We start from the raw sequence: 13,857 nt of genomic DNA on the forward strand, positions 1-13,857 counted from the left end.
TATATATATGTTTTATATATATCATGGTAGATTATATTACAGTTCATTTCTATGAAGGATTGTCTGTTGCTCAGTTTGGTGCCTTGCTCAAGGGGAAATGCAAAGGTAGAGGGCAAAGAAAACTGTCAGTTACCAAGCGTTTAAATTACAATAATTTTTTCATCCTAAAGCACATTTCAGATTAAATTAAGTTTACCGAGATTCAGAGAGGGTTTGTTGTGTTTTCTTTTAAATATAATTAATGGATTTACAATCCCAGGTCATATCAAGCCAATAAAAGTGACAGATAAACAGCTTGGGCCTCGATAAGGATATATAGGGTGACTCAGTTTGATGTCCAAATCTCTGTACACTGGATATCTTTTAAACGCAGAGGTCAAGATAGGGCACGATGGATCTGTCCTTTGTGGTGGGGGGACTCGGGACGGAGCACCTGATAGAGAAAGGAACTGAAAAACGCTGAGATGAAAGTGCCCTTTCTTATCCAACCCTGGGAACAAAACGTGACCTCCTTCTGAGACAGCTTACTCAGGACTTCGGGATTTGTTACTCAAGACCGCAGAGACTGGGCTGACTTTACAGCACCGATAATGTGACTTTTCAATGTCCTGGACACATAAGCAAAGTTTATGTTAAAGATTTCCAAGAACCAGGAACTGTGAAATGAAACATCATGGGGTTGCATTTCCAGGCAAAATGTATGTTCTGCATTAATTCAAACAATGTCATCATTACATTACATTTTTTTTAAAACATAATCCCTCTTGAGAGCAACAGTCTGATTAGATGTGTGTCACAGTTCACCTGCTTATATAACACTACTACAAAGTGAGAACTTATAACCTTAACTCACCACTGCACTACATTACAACACACAACAGTGACAAAGGGAAAAAGGCTTTGGACTCTGGAAGACACACTGATGTTGGGTAACAAGGTGAGGAGCAAGTCAAAATGAATGAGGCCGACAGCTTAAAGAAAGACTTCTTTATTAAAATTCAAAATATAGAAAAATGTCTAATAATTGCACTATACTGTGTATGTGCATGATACAGCCTGTAGTTTTTACCCCACCTGTGGAGTCTTTTATCTTTTAACATTGAATCACAGTGGATGTGATTAGTTCTTTTTTTTGTTTTACACTGAAAAAAAACAAAAACACAAATACTTTAATGTGCAAGTTGAAAGAAAAAGCCCCTACAAACTTAAATGATTGCATAAGTATTTCATCTCTTTACTGTGACATATTAAATCAGCACTGGTGCAACCATTTGCTTTAAGTGGAAGATCCAGGTTTTATTTAATATCCTGTCAAAAACTACACCATAAAAACAAGTGATTCTCAATGAGGGAGAAAATATAAGAAGGCGGATACGAGAAACATTTAAGCACTCGATAATCCTCTGTTCTGTTATTCAGTCCCCAGCTCGTGATTACCAGCAGGCATGGAGAGGAACTGAGGTGAAATAAAGTCTAAAAGTGAGCTATTTGATTATCGGTGTAAACGAAAGACTGGACCTGCGTGAGGTCAGCCAAGCATTGTGGGGACGGATGGGAGGAACTGGGAGTCTGGTGAAGGGAGCAAGTGAAAATGTTGCTTCCAAGTTGCTGTTTGCATGTTTGTGCATGACAGGTCGTGCATGAACTGCATGTACAGTGTGAAAAGATGATAAGGGAGAAATTATCTAATTATCTCGCAGCTTGCATGCGGCAAATTTGGTGATTAAGGCCTCAGAACTGCAGAAAAGACATCCTGGAGGAAAACCTGCTGCAGTCTGCAGGAAAACTGACTGAAGAGATTTATTTTCCAACAATCACAAACATACAGCCAAAGCTACAGAGGAAAGGCTGAGAAACAATACTGTTAATATTCTGGAGTGGTTGAGTCCGAATCCAGATATGAATTCAAACCAGACTTTGTTGTAAGACTTGGAAACTGATACAAACTTGTCAACATTGACTCAAGGCTGCAACTGCTGCCAAAGGGTGGATACGTATGCAATCAAATACTTGTTTTTGTGCATAGAAATGTATTTGTTTTCTGATTTCTAGAAGAAATCCACTATTTCATGGTGTAAAACAAAAGAAATCCACTGAATTGGTGAAAACCTATGGGCAGTGTATCTGTGTGTGTCTGTCTTTGTACATGGTCATGTTCAAGAGTCCAGGAGGCCTGCGAGCCAGCTGTGGTCCAGTTTCTTCACCCTCCTCAGTTCCCTAGCCTGTTCTTTTGTCAGAGCGGGGGCTGCAGACTCCGTTGCCTGGCTTCCCAGCGACTCCTCCGGTCTCGTGCTGGATTCCATTTCCCCCTCTGAATCCTCTTCCTCTTTCTCGCTCTCCATTTCCTCCTCTGTGTGTTTATTTTCCTCCCTGAGGCCATGAGAACACATGAAGGAAAAAAAGAAAGTTAACATGACTTTGCATATTTACAGACATAAACAAGTCCAAGTGTTCCCATGAGCACAGCTTTAGCCTGAATCTCAAGCTGCTGAATCATGTGGAGCCTGAATGTGCAGCAACTCATGATATAATCACGAGGTGTCAAAAATATGTATTTCATCCATCAATAAATATTGACATATTAAAAAGGGGAACAAAAAGCCAGTATGACTCATTATTTTTAGTTTTATTGGCTCACAATTTAAGAACAAATATTTGGATAGTCATTTAGTAAAGGTGTTGAATTTCTGAAGCTATTTGATTTGATTTGATTTATTTGATCAATAAAATAAGCATTATAAGCAGATGTTAACCACATAAGTAAACAGGCAGCAAACAGAATAAAGATGAGTGTGGGTTAGCAAGTGTAACTGTGTGCACACATGTACAGACGAGAGAGAATTACAGGACTATAGTCATATATGACGAGTTCAGAGAGTTCAAGTTCATCAGACGAGACCTAAACCTGTTTTTTACATTCTTGAGTGAGATAAATATAACTGTTCTGTGGGTGAGCTTGACAAAATGTCTTCAGGCTAACATTAGTGGACTACTGACCTGGTGTCAGTAACGGAGATGAGCAGAGACTGCACAAACATTGAGCAGAGGTAAGAGGTCGAGGGCAAGACGTGGGCCGGCGTCTGCAGAAGCTGTCAGGGAAACAAACAAACACGTTAATGTCCAAGCATTTGACACTAAACTACTAATTTGCATGCGTCAATGTGACAAATTTGACAAGCAGAAACTTCTCACTCATTCCCTAAAATAGAGACTTTTAAGCAGCTTATACAGAGCTCAACGTGGACACGCAGGGCCGGACTACCAACCTCTCTGACAGCGACAGAGCCCTGTGGCAGAGGTGTCCTCTCAGCAGACACGCCGCTCAGCGAGTCCTGATTTTCCTCTTGCTCTTGCCGATGTTTCCCCAGCAACAGGTAGAACGGTGTCATGGCAACGCTGTCATCGATCACAAGCTGGAAAGGGGAAGAAATAAAAAAAATGTAAAAATCACAATGTCAGGAAAAACTGTATGTCTTCAGCAACGGTGTTTTTATTTGATAGAGAGTGGAGGGAGACCGTAAAGGAGAAAGAAACAGAGCGGGGGGGGGTTATTTGGAATAATTAAATAAAGACCAGGGAGTTGAAAACAAAAGCAACATGGATCCACAGACTCTGCTGCTACCCGTTCCTGTAACTTTAGCTAAGCACAAAGAACTGGCTCTTCACCATCACCCTGCGATCACTGCAGAAGAAAACATGAAGCAACAGCTGACAGGCATCGGTCCAGCTCACAGGTTTCATGAGTTTTGTTATGTTTAGACTGCTCGCAATGAGGAACTGTTCTATCAGGTCTGCTTGGTATGCAATGTCCTGCGGTGTTGAGTGGCAGGCCAGAAATGTTTGACATCTTTAAAGCTGAGCAGCGGCTGGTGCTCAGGTGTGCTCGCTGTACCTGTTTGCTGGACGCCATCAGTCGGTCTTCCTCCGCCTTGGTGGTGAATGTCATGAGATCCTGCAGAGGAGAGAATGCAAAAGGTTATTATGGTGCATAAGTACATTTTCCTGCAGTGTTACTTTTTACCCCCCAATTGCACAATATCACTAAAATAACATAAGAATGGTGACATTCAGATAATGTAAGGATGCTACAGAACAGAGACTGAATTCACACATTTGCTGCTTGCTGTTGTTTTTGTTTTTGTCAGAGCTGGAGGTCATGCAGGGTTTATCCATGTTTGAAGACCATTATTCCATGTAATTTAAGACCTATTTTACATCCACACTGGACAAAAAAGGTATGAAGGATATGAAAGAAAATTTGCATTGGTTCCATGTAGGTTTTGTTTTGTAGTTGTTACAGCACTATTGATACAAAATCCTCCCCAAAACACATTAAAAGAGGTAGTTTTTTGAGCTATAAACTAAATTATATGACTGTACTGTGATGAAGCACATCCATGCTGGTGTTAATATTGACATTCCTACCAAATTTATAAAAAATTGCCATTTCGTGTGCTGACAATAGGTCAACACAGCCTCTACTGTTTAAAATTACCCCGAACCTTGCAAGGCCAACACTAAGAGTCGATTGTATGGGGTTACTTATTGTCATTACGTTACTCTACTTAGTATTTTTCTATTATGACGCAGTGGTTCGGACTTGTATTTCATTACACAAAATATCATCAGCTGTGTTTTGCTGTGTGGATTTCCACTTCTTACGTTCTAATCTTTGTTGTCAATTAACCGTCTTTCTAGTTGAGCGTTTGTCTGGCGGCGGTGTGTTTACCATGTACTGAGTGAGGAAGTACAGCTGGGAGTGGTTGAGCCACTGGCTGCTCTCCTCGCAGCTCTCCAGCATCTCCTCCCTCGGGGCAAAGACGGCGCGAGTCACCTTCCCCGAGCACACCTGCTTACGGGAAAACAGCGGCCGAGGCTCGCTGGGCTTAAACACAAACACTGACAACAGAGAAAAAGGACAACCAGCAAAAAACATTAACACAGTAACACTTGAAATGACAACATAATACTTACTAAATATATATATGGTAAATATTATACCTGCCTGGCACCAACACATTAGCCTCACAGAGCCGCTATCATAGCTGTTGTGTTAAAATATTTATCTATAGAGGTTTTATATTCAACCCAGAGCTTAAACAAAGAGTCTTGTTGGTTCAAACACTGAATTTATGAGGCTGATATACAGACTGAAAGTAAACTGGACTTTTTTATCAAATCTAATCATCAGGACGAACTGTAACTTACTAATCAGGTCAAGTTTGTGTTGTATGTTATATCTGGAACAGGCGTCTTCATGGGACAAAACTCTTGCTACTGTGGAGAATTTAACTAATAAAACTATGTGTAGCATGTAGTGTAGTTGATCCAAGCAGCTTAGAACTTGCTCAAGCAGGCGACCCGGCGGGCTTTAAGAGGTTTTATACAACCAAAGACTTTCTATAAAATCCAGGCCGTAATTGGGACCGTGTTTTTAGGTTTTACGGTATTCAGGTATCGGTATCTCCTGTTCAGAAATGGTTGCCTATATGCTTTCAGATGTGACAACTTGGAAATGCCAAGACTCTGCTTACAGTCGGTGCAGTCAGCCTGGCAGCAGAAGGCAGCCATGTTCTCAGAGAGGGGGTCGGCAAGCAGCAGGCTGACGTCCATCGAGGTGCTCCACTCCACTACCAGAGAGGACAGGATACAGCAGAAGAAGCAACAGAAAGACACAATTAGAAAATCAATTGCAAAGAACGCCCTCAGCTGCAAATGTGAATCTTTGCCATATACACTGCACACACAGCCTTACATGAGCAGGTGAGGAGGTTCCAGCAGCAGAGCAGGTTGTTGGCCGAGGTTCCCAGCAGATACTTGGAACAGCTCAGTCGCCCAAAACAAAGATCCCTGGTGGAGAAAAAAAAAAAAGTCCCTTTGGTTTTCTTGTGACTATAAAGATCCCAAGTGCAGCCCCCCCGCCTAAACTAGCTCCTCACACCGCACATATTTCACAGGATTAGCCTTTGAGTTTTCCGCTTTGAGGGCTTCAAATGGGAACACACAATCAAGGGTCTGAACACCCACCAAGAACCAAACACCCGGAAAATTTGTGTCTGGCGGATGAATCAATTTCAGATTTGCTGCCTTTTACATATTAAGGCTGGGATATGACTATGAAACAGTAACTTGACAGGTTTAATTGTGTCTTATTTTAAGCCCTCCGCAAAAGAGCCAAAAAGTCATTAATTTCTCAAGTTGCATGTAAAGAGTCTGGGGGTTGGTGAGGTTGGAGGTCAGACAGTTGACCCAGCTCTACACATCCATAGGTGGTGGTTATGTAAGGGGCACCGGGCAGCTGTCAAAACAACTGACCGTTAACGTCTTACAGTTTCCCTCCCTTCTCAGTCTCAGTACGCACAAATTCCCTTTCAGCTCCCAAACTACACAGGAAATGTCTGCTCATTCGAAGAGCTTTCTGAGTATGATTGAGTTTTCCAAAATGGAGCAAGGCAGCTCATCGGGTTCCTAGTAAGAGACCTTTTGAAGTGCTGTTGACTGTGACACTCTTGACTTAACTGGTTCCTGCATTTTATTTAAATTGCAAGTCAGCTCTCCTTGTTTTTCTTGCAAACATGATGAAATGCTGACTGACTGTTCTGAGCAGAAAAGTGGTACAGAAACTAGCAACAGTAGTTTTGTGTCCTCATTGACCTGAGGGCCCCTTGTTGAGCAGAGGAGGGGTCATCTGTCAACATTTCTGAGACTCGAGCAACGTTGCGAAACTGCAGCCTGCCCCGCCCCCCCCGTGTTCATCCAGCTGACAGGCAGCACTTCTTTCTCTCAGGCCGCTCCATCCTCTAGTCTGCTTTGAAAAACAAAGCTTTGGACGTGTGCCGGCGTGGTAAAAAGGTTATTTAACTGTTCAAAGACGTCCTCGACAGCAAACAGCTGGTTGCTTAGTGAATCTGTGTGAGTGCACTGTGCTTTAACTAACTGTCCACGGTCCTATCAATGTCCCTTTTTTTCTGTGAATGTGAGCCCATCTGTGCTTACTGGAGATGGACAAAATTAACATTTTACAGTACAGCAGCTCTAAAACTATATTTCTATTCATAAAAATACTATAATCTATATATTTTATACATTTTTAGCAACTTTTTATACAATTCTGTCTGTATTTTGTACTTTTTGTAATGTTTAAGTTTTCTTACACACTTTTCAAACAAAGGAGAGCAGGAAACCCCCAGATTGAGAACCACTGCATTAGAGCACCAAATGTGTATTAATCCACAGCTCAGCATCCACAATAGTCTCCAACCAATGCACGACTTACTCCTGTTTTTTGTTAAAAACTACAGTGCCCAGAAGTCAGAAAGAGACACATTAACAAATTGTCAGTTTTGGTCTCTTCATTGGATTCATGGACAGTAACTGTACGTTCAGACCAAACGCGTACAAAGCATGCGGAAGTCATTCACTTTCTACTGCGGATGTTGATTTGGTTGGGAGCTCGAGGGCGGGAATAATGCGTGAGTAATGGTGGATAGAGAGAGGCGGTGGCGGTAGCGATCGGACGACAGGGGCATTGATATGAAAAAAAAAAAGAAAGTTGGACAAATTTGTTTGTTACTATATGCGTGCCCGGTAGACATGTATATTGCCGGGTTATTTTGTTAGCGACTGGCGGCAGTCTTTTCGCAGGTTTGAGGAGCATTGCAGCGAGCGCGAGATGAGAGCATATCGAGTTTCGTCCTTTCTTGTGTCATCCTCTTTGTTCGATCCCGTTAATTTTATATTGAGCTGTTGCTACAGCTAGTTTTTTTTTGCACGCGCTGTCTTTTTGTATTCCGATGTTACGTGCGCTCCGTGTTTTTTATAAGAGAAGCGAATGAACTGGGGCGAGCAATAGGTCTGTCTATAGCGACAATAGCTGACGTGTTTACGGTGGTGCGGACAGGGCGTCTGTTTGTCTGTATGCGTGTTTCGCTTTTTGACTGGCTTTTTTGGGTCTGAACGTACAGTAAGACAAAACAAAGAATACCACCAGCTTTATGCTGTAAATAAATGATGTTTACTGCCAGCTCTTATCCTGTCCAACCCCACTGTTTTTTTAACTGTTACCTGTGTTCCAGTACAGATCCTAAAATAATACTTTGCTGCATAGATATGCTTTTTCCATTTAAAACAGATTAAATAAAAGTCCCCCATTCTGTTAAAAAGGTCAAAGTTAAAAAGGTTAAAGAGCTGGATGAGAATATGTCTAACGAAAACACAACACAAAGAATCTGACCAAGCATTTAGTTATCATTTTCAATACTTGAAAAGGTGCTCTAACCATAATCAGTATTGAGTTTTGGCCCTAGTGCATGCGTGGGTATTTGAGTGCATGTTTAAGCCACTGACCTGATGGCTCCTGGCGGCTGGGACAGAGTTGTCAGGAGCTCCCAGGAGGCCGGGCTCCACACCGTCACCACCTCCTGAAAGCTGACGGCCAGCAGAGAACCATCGGCTGAGAAACAGCAGCACTCGGGCACCAGGCCGTGATAGGCGCCGACGAAATCACACGACCAGGAAGGACCTTCATCTGTTGCCATGTTGGAGTGAAAGCAGAGAGGGAGACGGACACCGAGAGTGTTGGATTACTGAGAAATACTGCCTCATTTGGCTCAACCTTAACATTGAACTTGATGTGTTGCGAAGCTAAAATGGTCGAGTCTGGCACCAACACAGTGACTTGATTCTCATTAATGAAAGGGAGATGATTATACACGCTTTTATCACGTCACAATTTGACTACAGTAATTCTTCTTCTTTTTACCTTACAGAGTTTACAACCCATCCAAAATGCTGCTGCTAGCACAACACAATCCAGATGGTCACATATTACACTGATTTTAACCTCTCTGCACTGGCTCCCTGTTCATTTTAAAACGTCAGTGCTCACTTATAGAGCCCTACATGGCCAGGCTCCACAGCACACCATAAGCTGAGCTCTCTTTTTATAACTTTATCTGTATTGTTTCTTTTTATGAGATAATTAAACAAGGAGAGGAGAAATAAAACAATCTTCCTTCGTTTTTCGTCTATATGTCAGATTCTCCATCACTAGGATCTGTCAGCCTTTGTTTGTAATTAGGTGTTTGAGCCAGTTCTTTGTGAAGGCCTTCTTACCGACAGCTAGGAGAATCTTGACCTAGTATACCTCGGACACGTTTTTAGACTCCGGGAGATTGTGCTTTCCAGTTGGCAGCCTCTAAGCCTCCTTGGAATAGTCTCCCAATAAGCTTGAGGCCTTTGGACTCTGAACTCATTTTAAAAAAAAAGGAGCTAAAAATTCTGTTCACGGAGTAGCATGTGGAATTTTATGATTTAATTTGTGTCGTGTCTGCTGCCCTTGTATATTTTATCTGGCGTTTTATTTATTTGATTTCATTTCTTCGAATGTGGAGCACTTTGTACTGGTGTCTGCGGCACTGATGGTAGGCAGGTTTTCAACTTCGAGGAGGTAAGAAGTGGTTTGTCTGGTTGGTTAAGTTACATATGCGAATAATGGAGCTGCAACAATTAGCCAACAGAAAAATAATCACCAACAATTTTGATGACGTGAGATTTCTAACTTTTATCTCTTTTACCATGGACTTTAAACTAGTTTATGACATTTTATAGAGCAAATCATTATTAAACTGATCTAGAAAACAGTCAGATAAATCGATAATGAAAATAATCATTAGTTGCAGCCCTAATACTGTATAAACAGCCGTCTTACAGGTCAATTATTTGTTTAAAATAAGATGTTCACTGACCTATACTTGACCGTATGAGTTTTTTCACTGAGATAAGATAAGAAAAATGATTGATTTATATAGAAAATGTTGTTTTTTCAACTATACAGTTATAGCCTGAATTTCTGTGTCAGGTTACCTACTGAAATCTGATCAATGAGGACAAAGAACACAGCGCTCTTTTGACTCGTAAAGAACACATAGCTCTTGAATAATAAATAGAAAATACACAAGGAGCAGAGTAAACATTACCACACTTTAAAACAGACTCTGCCTTTTGGTTGAATGGACTGTCAGACACTGAGTTAGACTGCTTACCCTCTGTGTGGGCCTGTGCAGCCAGCTGCCAGGCTTTGAAGTGCCCGTCCTTGCTGCTGGAGACCAGCATGGTGGTCTGGCTGTCGGTGGCGTGGCAAAAGCACATGGCTGTAATCTGGGCCTCGTGTGGGGCCGAGATGGTCGTGTTCAGCACAAAACTGCAGGTGATACAATCAGCATGTTACAGGGGTGATTATTACTAAACTATTCTTATACTAAGAAAAACAATACTGAACAGGACAATGCAGCGGTGGAGTACAATCTTAAACCAGTCTACCGCTGAATGTGTCGCTCATTCCCTGAAACATTGTGTACAGTTTAGACGTCAGTACCTTTGTGTTTGTTCATCGTATGCCCACAGTTTCAGGTTCAGCTCCAGCTCAGCGGCTTTCTGTTTTCTTTCTTCCACTGTTGCCAGCCAGTTGCCAGATGCATTGAAGGCCGCCTTGACCACCTCAAACTGCTGCAGGCCCGACTCATGAATATACTCCTGCTGCACTATGTCCAGCTGTGGGAAAGATGAGAGAATTTAGCTGTTAAGACTGATTCACACCAAGGTGTTGACAGTATTATTGAGTGAGTTTGTGGATCAGAATAAATGTTTTTTTTTGTTTATAATAGAAATAAAGCTGTCTCCAAGTACTCATAACCATGCTTATGTTATTTCAGGTGCTAAAACACCACATAATGTCAATAAAAGACTCCAAAAATGATCCCAGAGATGCTTACGTTGTACAGCAGTTTGTCTCTTTGGAGGGAGTAAAACTGCAGGTGACCCGGTTTCCCATTCAGCACCAGGGATTTGCTGCGTGGGTCCATCATCAGGTCTGTCCTGACACTTTCTCCTGCACAAAGATAAAAATAAAGAGTGAGAATCCACTGGTAACCTGACAGATTCAATCCTTGTTTTTACTCTTTTTGATGTGTCCTATAAAGAAAAGTTTGGTGTGAGGGACAGAGAGGAAGAATAGGTCAGAAATTCATGAAAGAGCACAATTCTTATTTCTGCCTACTGATGCAGAATAAAACAAACCACAAATTATACACTGTTTCCCTCTATGTAAATCTGCAGGAACATATATAATATGTATAAGATACAATACAATTTCTGGTCAAATATGACATGAAGAGACAATTTTCATTTTCTTTAATGGTCTTATATTTCCTTAAATGTTTGTCTTGTTTTATCTGGTTGATTTTTTTATTTATTTAAATTTGATGATTTTATTAATTGTGTTTTATTTTATTTTTTGTGAAGCACTTTGTAACATGGGTTTAAAAGTGAAAGTGCTTTTATAAATAAATATTATGATTGTTATTATAACAACAACAACAATAATAAGACCGGGAAAGAATTTCCAGATTAAAAAAGGCATCACCAGGGGTTTGATATGTTTCCTTAATTTCTCTTTTTAATGTCTTTGAACACAACACTGTGGTTGCCTGGAGTCAAATTTAGTTAATTACATTTACATCTTTGCACAATTACAGTGTGAACAATTTGGGTGATTAAAAACCAGTAGATTAAAACCTTCGTCTATAATGGACAATGAACTTTCTTAGAAGCAAGATTGTTTTCCAAGAACTGTAAACGGTTATTTATGATATATATATGTTTATTATCTATGAGTTCATACAGCATGTTTATGATCAATCTACATGCTGTGCCACCTACAGTCTGTACTCACCTTTGACCAGGCCCTGAATAACAGCCGACACTTTAACACAGCTCTGGATGATTGTGATCTCTGAAACAAGAAGAGACGTTAAGAAGTTAAGTTACCACAGCTTGCATTTCATAATGAACTCTGAGTCTTATCAGTTAAGGACATAGATGTGAGCTCTCAGATGTAAAGCTTATGGCATTACTGCTGAAGCTAGAAATACATTAAGCTGTAGTACCACCAGTGGCCAATAGATGCTGGCTTTTAAAAATGTTTATACATTGTGTCCACTGTGTTTATTTTAAATCATCTGTGTGTATCATACAGCTCCTTACTGTTGTCACTGTGTGAGGTACAGAACAGCGCTCCATCAGGTGAGACGGCGATGTGTGTGATGGCAGCGCCCAGGCGGGGCAGGAAGTCTTTCTGGCTCTCTTGGTTGTATCGCCACTGGACGAGCACCGACTCCAGGCCTCCGCTCAGCAGGTTGGTGCCTGGGGAAACAAAGCAGATATAGATAGAAATCACGAGCTAATCTGGTCACTCTGGAGTTTTTGTTCTGTTTGTTAAATTATCTATATCTACCTTCTGGGGTGAAGCACAGAGAGCTGACGGCACTGTGGTGCCAGTGCAGGGTGGAGTACGTGTACTCCTTCTTGTGGTTGAAGTTTCTCCTGAAAGGACAAACAGTGACGTAAGAAAAATAAAGTCTCTCCACTTCACCTGATGAGCTACATTCACACATGAATAAACACACACTGCTTTACAAAAATAAAACTAGAAGAGCGCACTCAGCAGATCTCCGCCAGGTGTGTCCCGGCGTGAGTACCACATCTACTCGGGGTTCTGCGTTTACAGACGACGTAATACAGACGCTCCGGTTCAAGGTGAGAACAAACTTTGCTGTGGGAGTCCGTTTTTGAGCCACAACAGAAGGCCAAAATGTGGCCTGCAACAGACTAAATAAGGTCTGTTTTCAGCCCAGCCGAAATGCCTTCTGCTATGTCAGCAAATGTTAGGCTAATATAAATATTAGGCTGATGGGTCCAGCAGTGTGCAGGATTAGCATCCGGTCAGATACACAGACACACACTCAAAACAAACACGCAAAGCTTGGAGAGGATAAAAATGGGAATAATTCAGGAAAAAATAGTGACAGGTAAATTTTGACAAAATGATGTAAAGCTTTTTTCCCAGCATGCTAGGGGAGGAGAGTTCACTCGTGCATCAGGAAAACACAAGTGAGCAGCAGATCTTTAGACTAAACAATCAAAATTACCAAAACACAGAGTGCGAGTGCTTCAAGGCCAGGTTGTTGCTTCACTCACCACAAGCGAATCTTTCCATCCTCGTGTCCAGTGGCGATGCAGTCATCTTTTGGGTGACAGGCAACACACGTGAACGTGTTCTTGCCTCCCTTCTTGTTGTCTTCTTTGAGGGGAAATCTATTAAACAACGCACACAGGGTCAGACGGACATACGTTGTTACTGAACATCACTGAGGCTTTGTAGGAAAATGAGGGTTTTGTTAGCAACAGGTTTTATGATTAAGATTCACTCTTGAGCATTCTGTGTTTAATTATAGAGAAATAAAGTATTTGTAATCTAAAGATGTTAGAAGTTTGTGGTTTTATTTGAAACTTGTTTATTTAATTTTACATCTGCACACCTCATACCTGAAGCATCACACTCACCTGTATGTCTTCTGTTTCTTGAAGAAGTAGACCTCCAGCTGCAGCCCTTTAGCTGAAGCAATATATTCGCCCTGTGAGGAAGATAACACTTGTTTGTTAACACATACTCTACATTCAATTTCCAGGGCAACAGAAATTATTTTCAGGATTTTTAGTAATTTTAATCAGATTACAGGTGTTGCCATGACAGGAAAACTGTCAAAATTGTAGTATTTAAATAGTATTTTATGTTTTTAAATACATATATGTCAGAGATTCCTCTGTGTACCACTAGAGGCAGCACACGTACCACTAGTAGTACACGTACCATAGCTTGAGAACCAGTGTCCTACATTATTTTGGCCCAGCAGAGAAGTCTGTCAAGGTCAACAAGCTTTCTGATCAATATCCCTCCGATACGTCAACAAACTGTGGGTTACTAAGTGGGTTATATGTATTTCCAGGAGGTGTGTTGGT

At 41.2% G+C, this 13,857-nt stretch overlaps 1 protein-coding gene across 1 annotated transcript in view; it reads right to left on the bottom strand.

Moving 5' to 3' along the window:
* Positions 1–970: 970 nt before the first annotated feature.
* The window catches only part of wdr75 (WD repeat domain 75), a gene marked incomplete in the record, with an annotated part of 16,503 nt that continues 3,616 nt past the window's right edge, over positions 971–13,857 (bottom strand). Inside the window, 16 exon segments of the mRNA XM_035676566.1 lie at positions 971–2,370; positions 2,998–3,089; positions 3,267–3,413; positions 3,893–3,952; positions 4,730–4,899; positions 5,535–5,630; positions 5,756–5,850; positions 8,347–8,527; positions 10,044–10,201; positions 10,376–10,551; positions 10,773–10,888; positions 11,732–11,791; positions 12,043–12,201; positions 12,293–12,381; positions 13,036–13,152; positions 13,402–13,468. Coding sequence (XP_035532459.1) covers positions 2,157–2,370; positions 2,998–3,089; positions 3,267–3,413; positions 3,893–3,952; positions 4,730–4,899; positions 5,535–5,630; positions 5,756–5,850; positions 8,347–8,527; positions 10,044–10,201; positions 10,376–10,551; positions 10,773–10,888; positions 11,732–11,791; positions 12,043–12,201; positions 12,293–12,381; positions 13,036–13,152; positions 13,402–13,468 — 1,997 coding nt within the window.

The sequence above is a fragment of the Morone saxatilis genome, unplaced genomic scaffold (genome assembly GCF_004916995.1).
Source record: "Morone saxatilis isolate NCDOM2014 unplaced genomic scaffold, NCSU_SB_2.0 Contig5, whole genome shotgun sequence".
Lineage (NCBI taxonomy): Eukaryota > Metazoa > Chordata > Actinopteri > Moronidae > Morone > Morone saxatilis.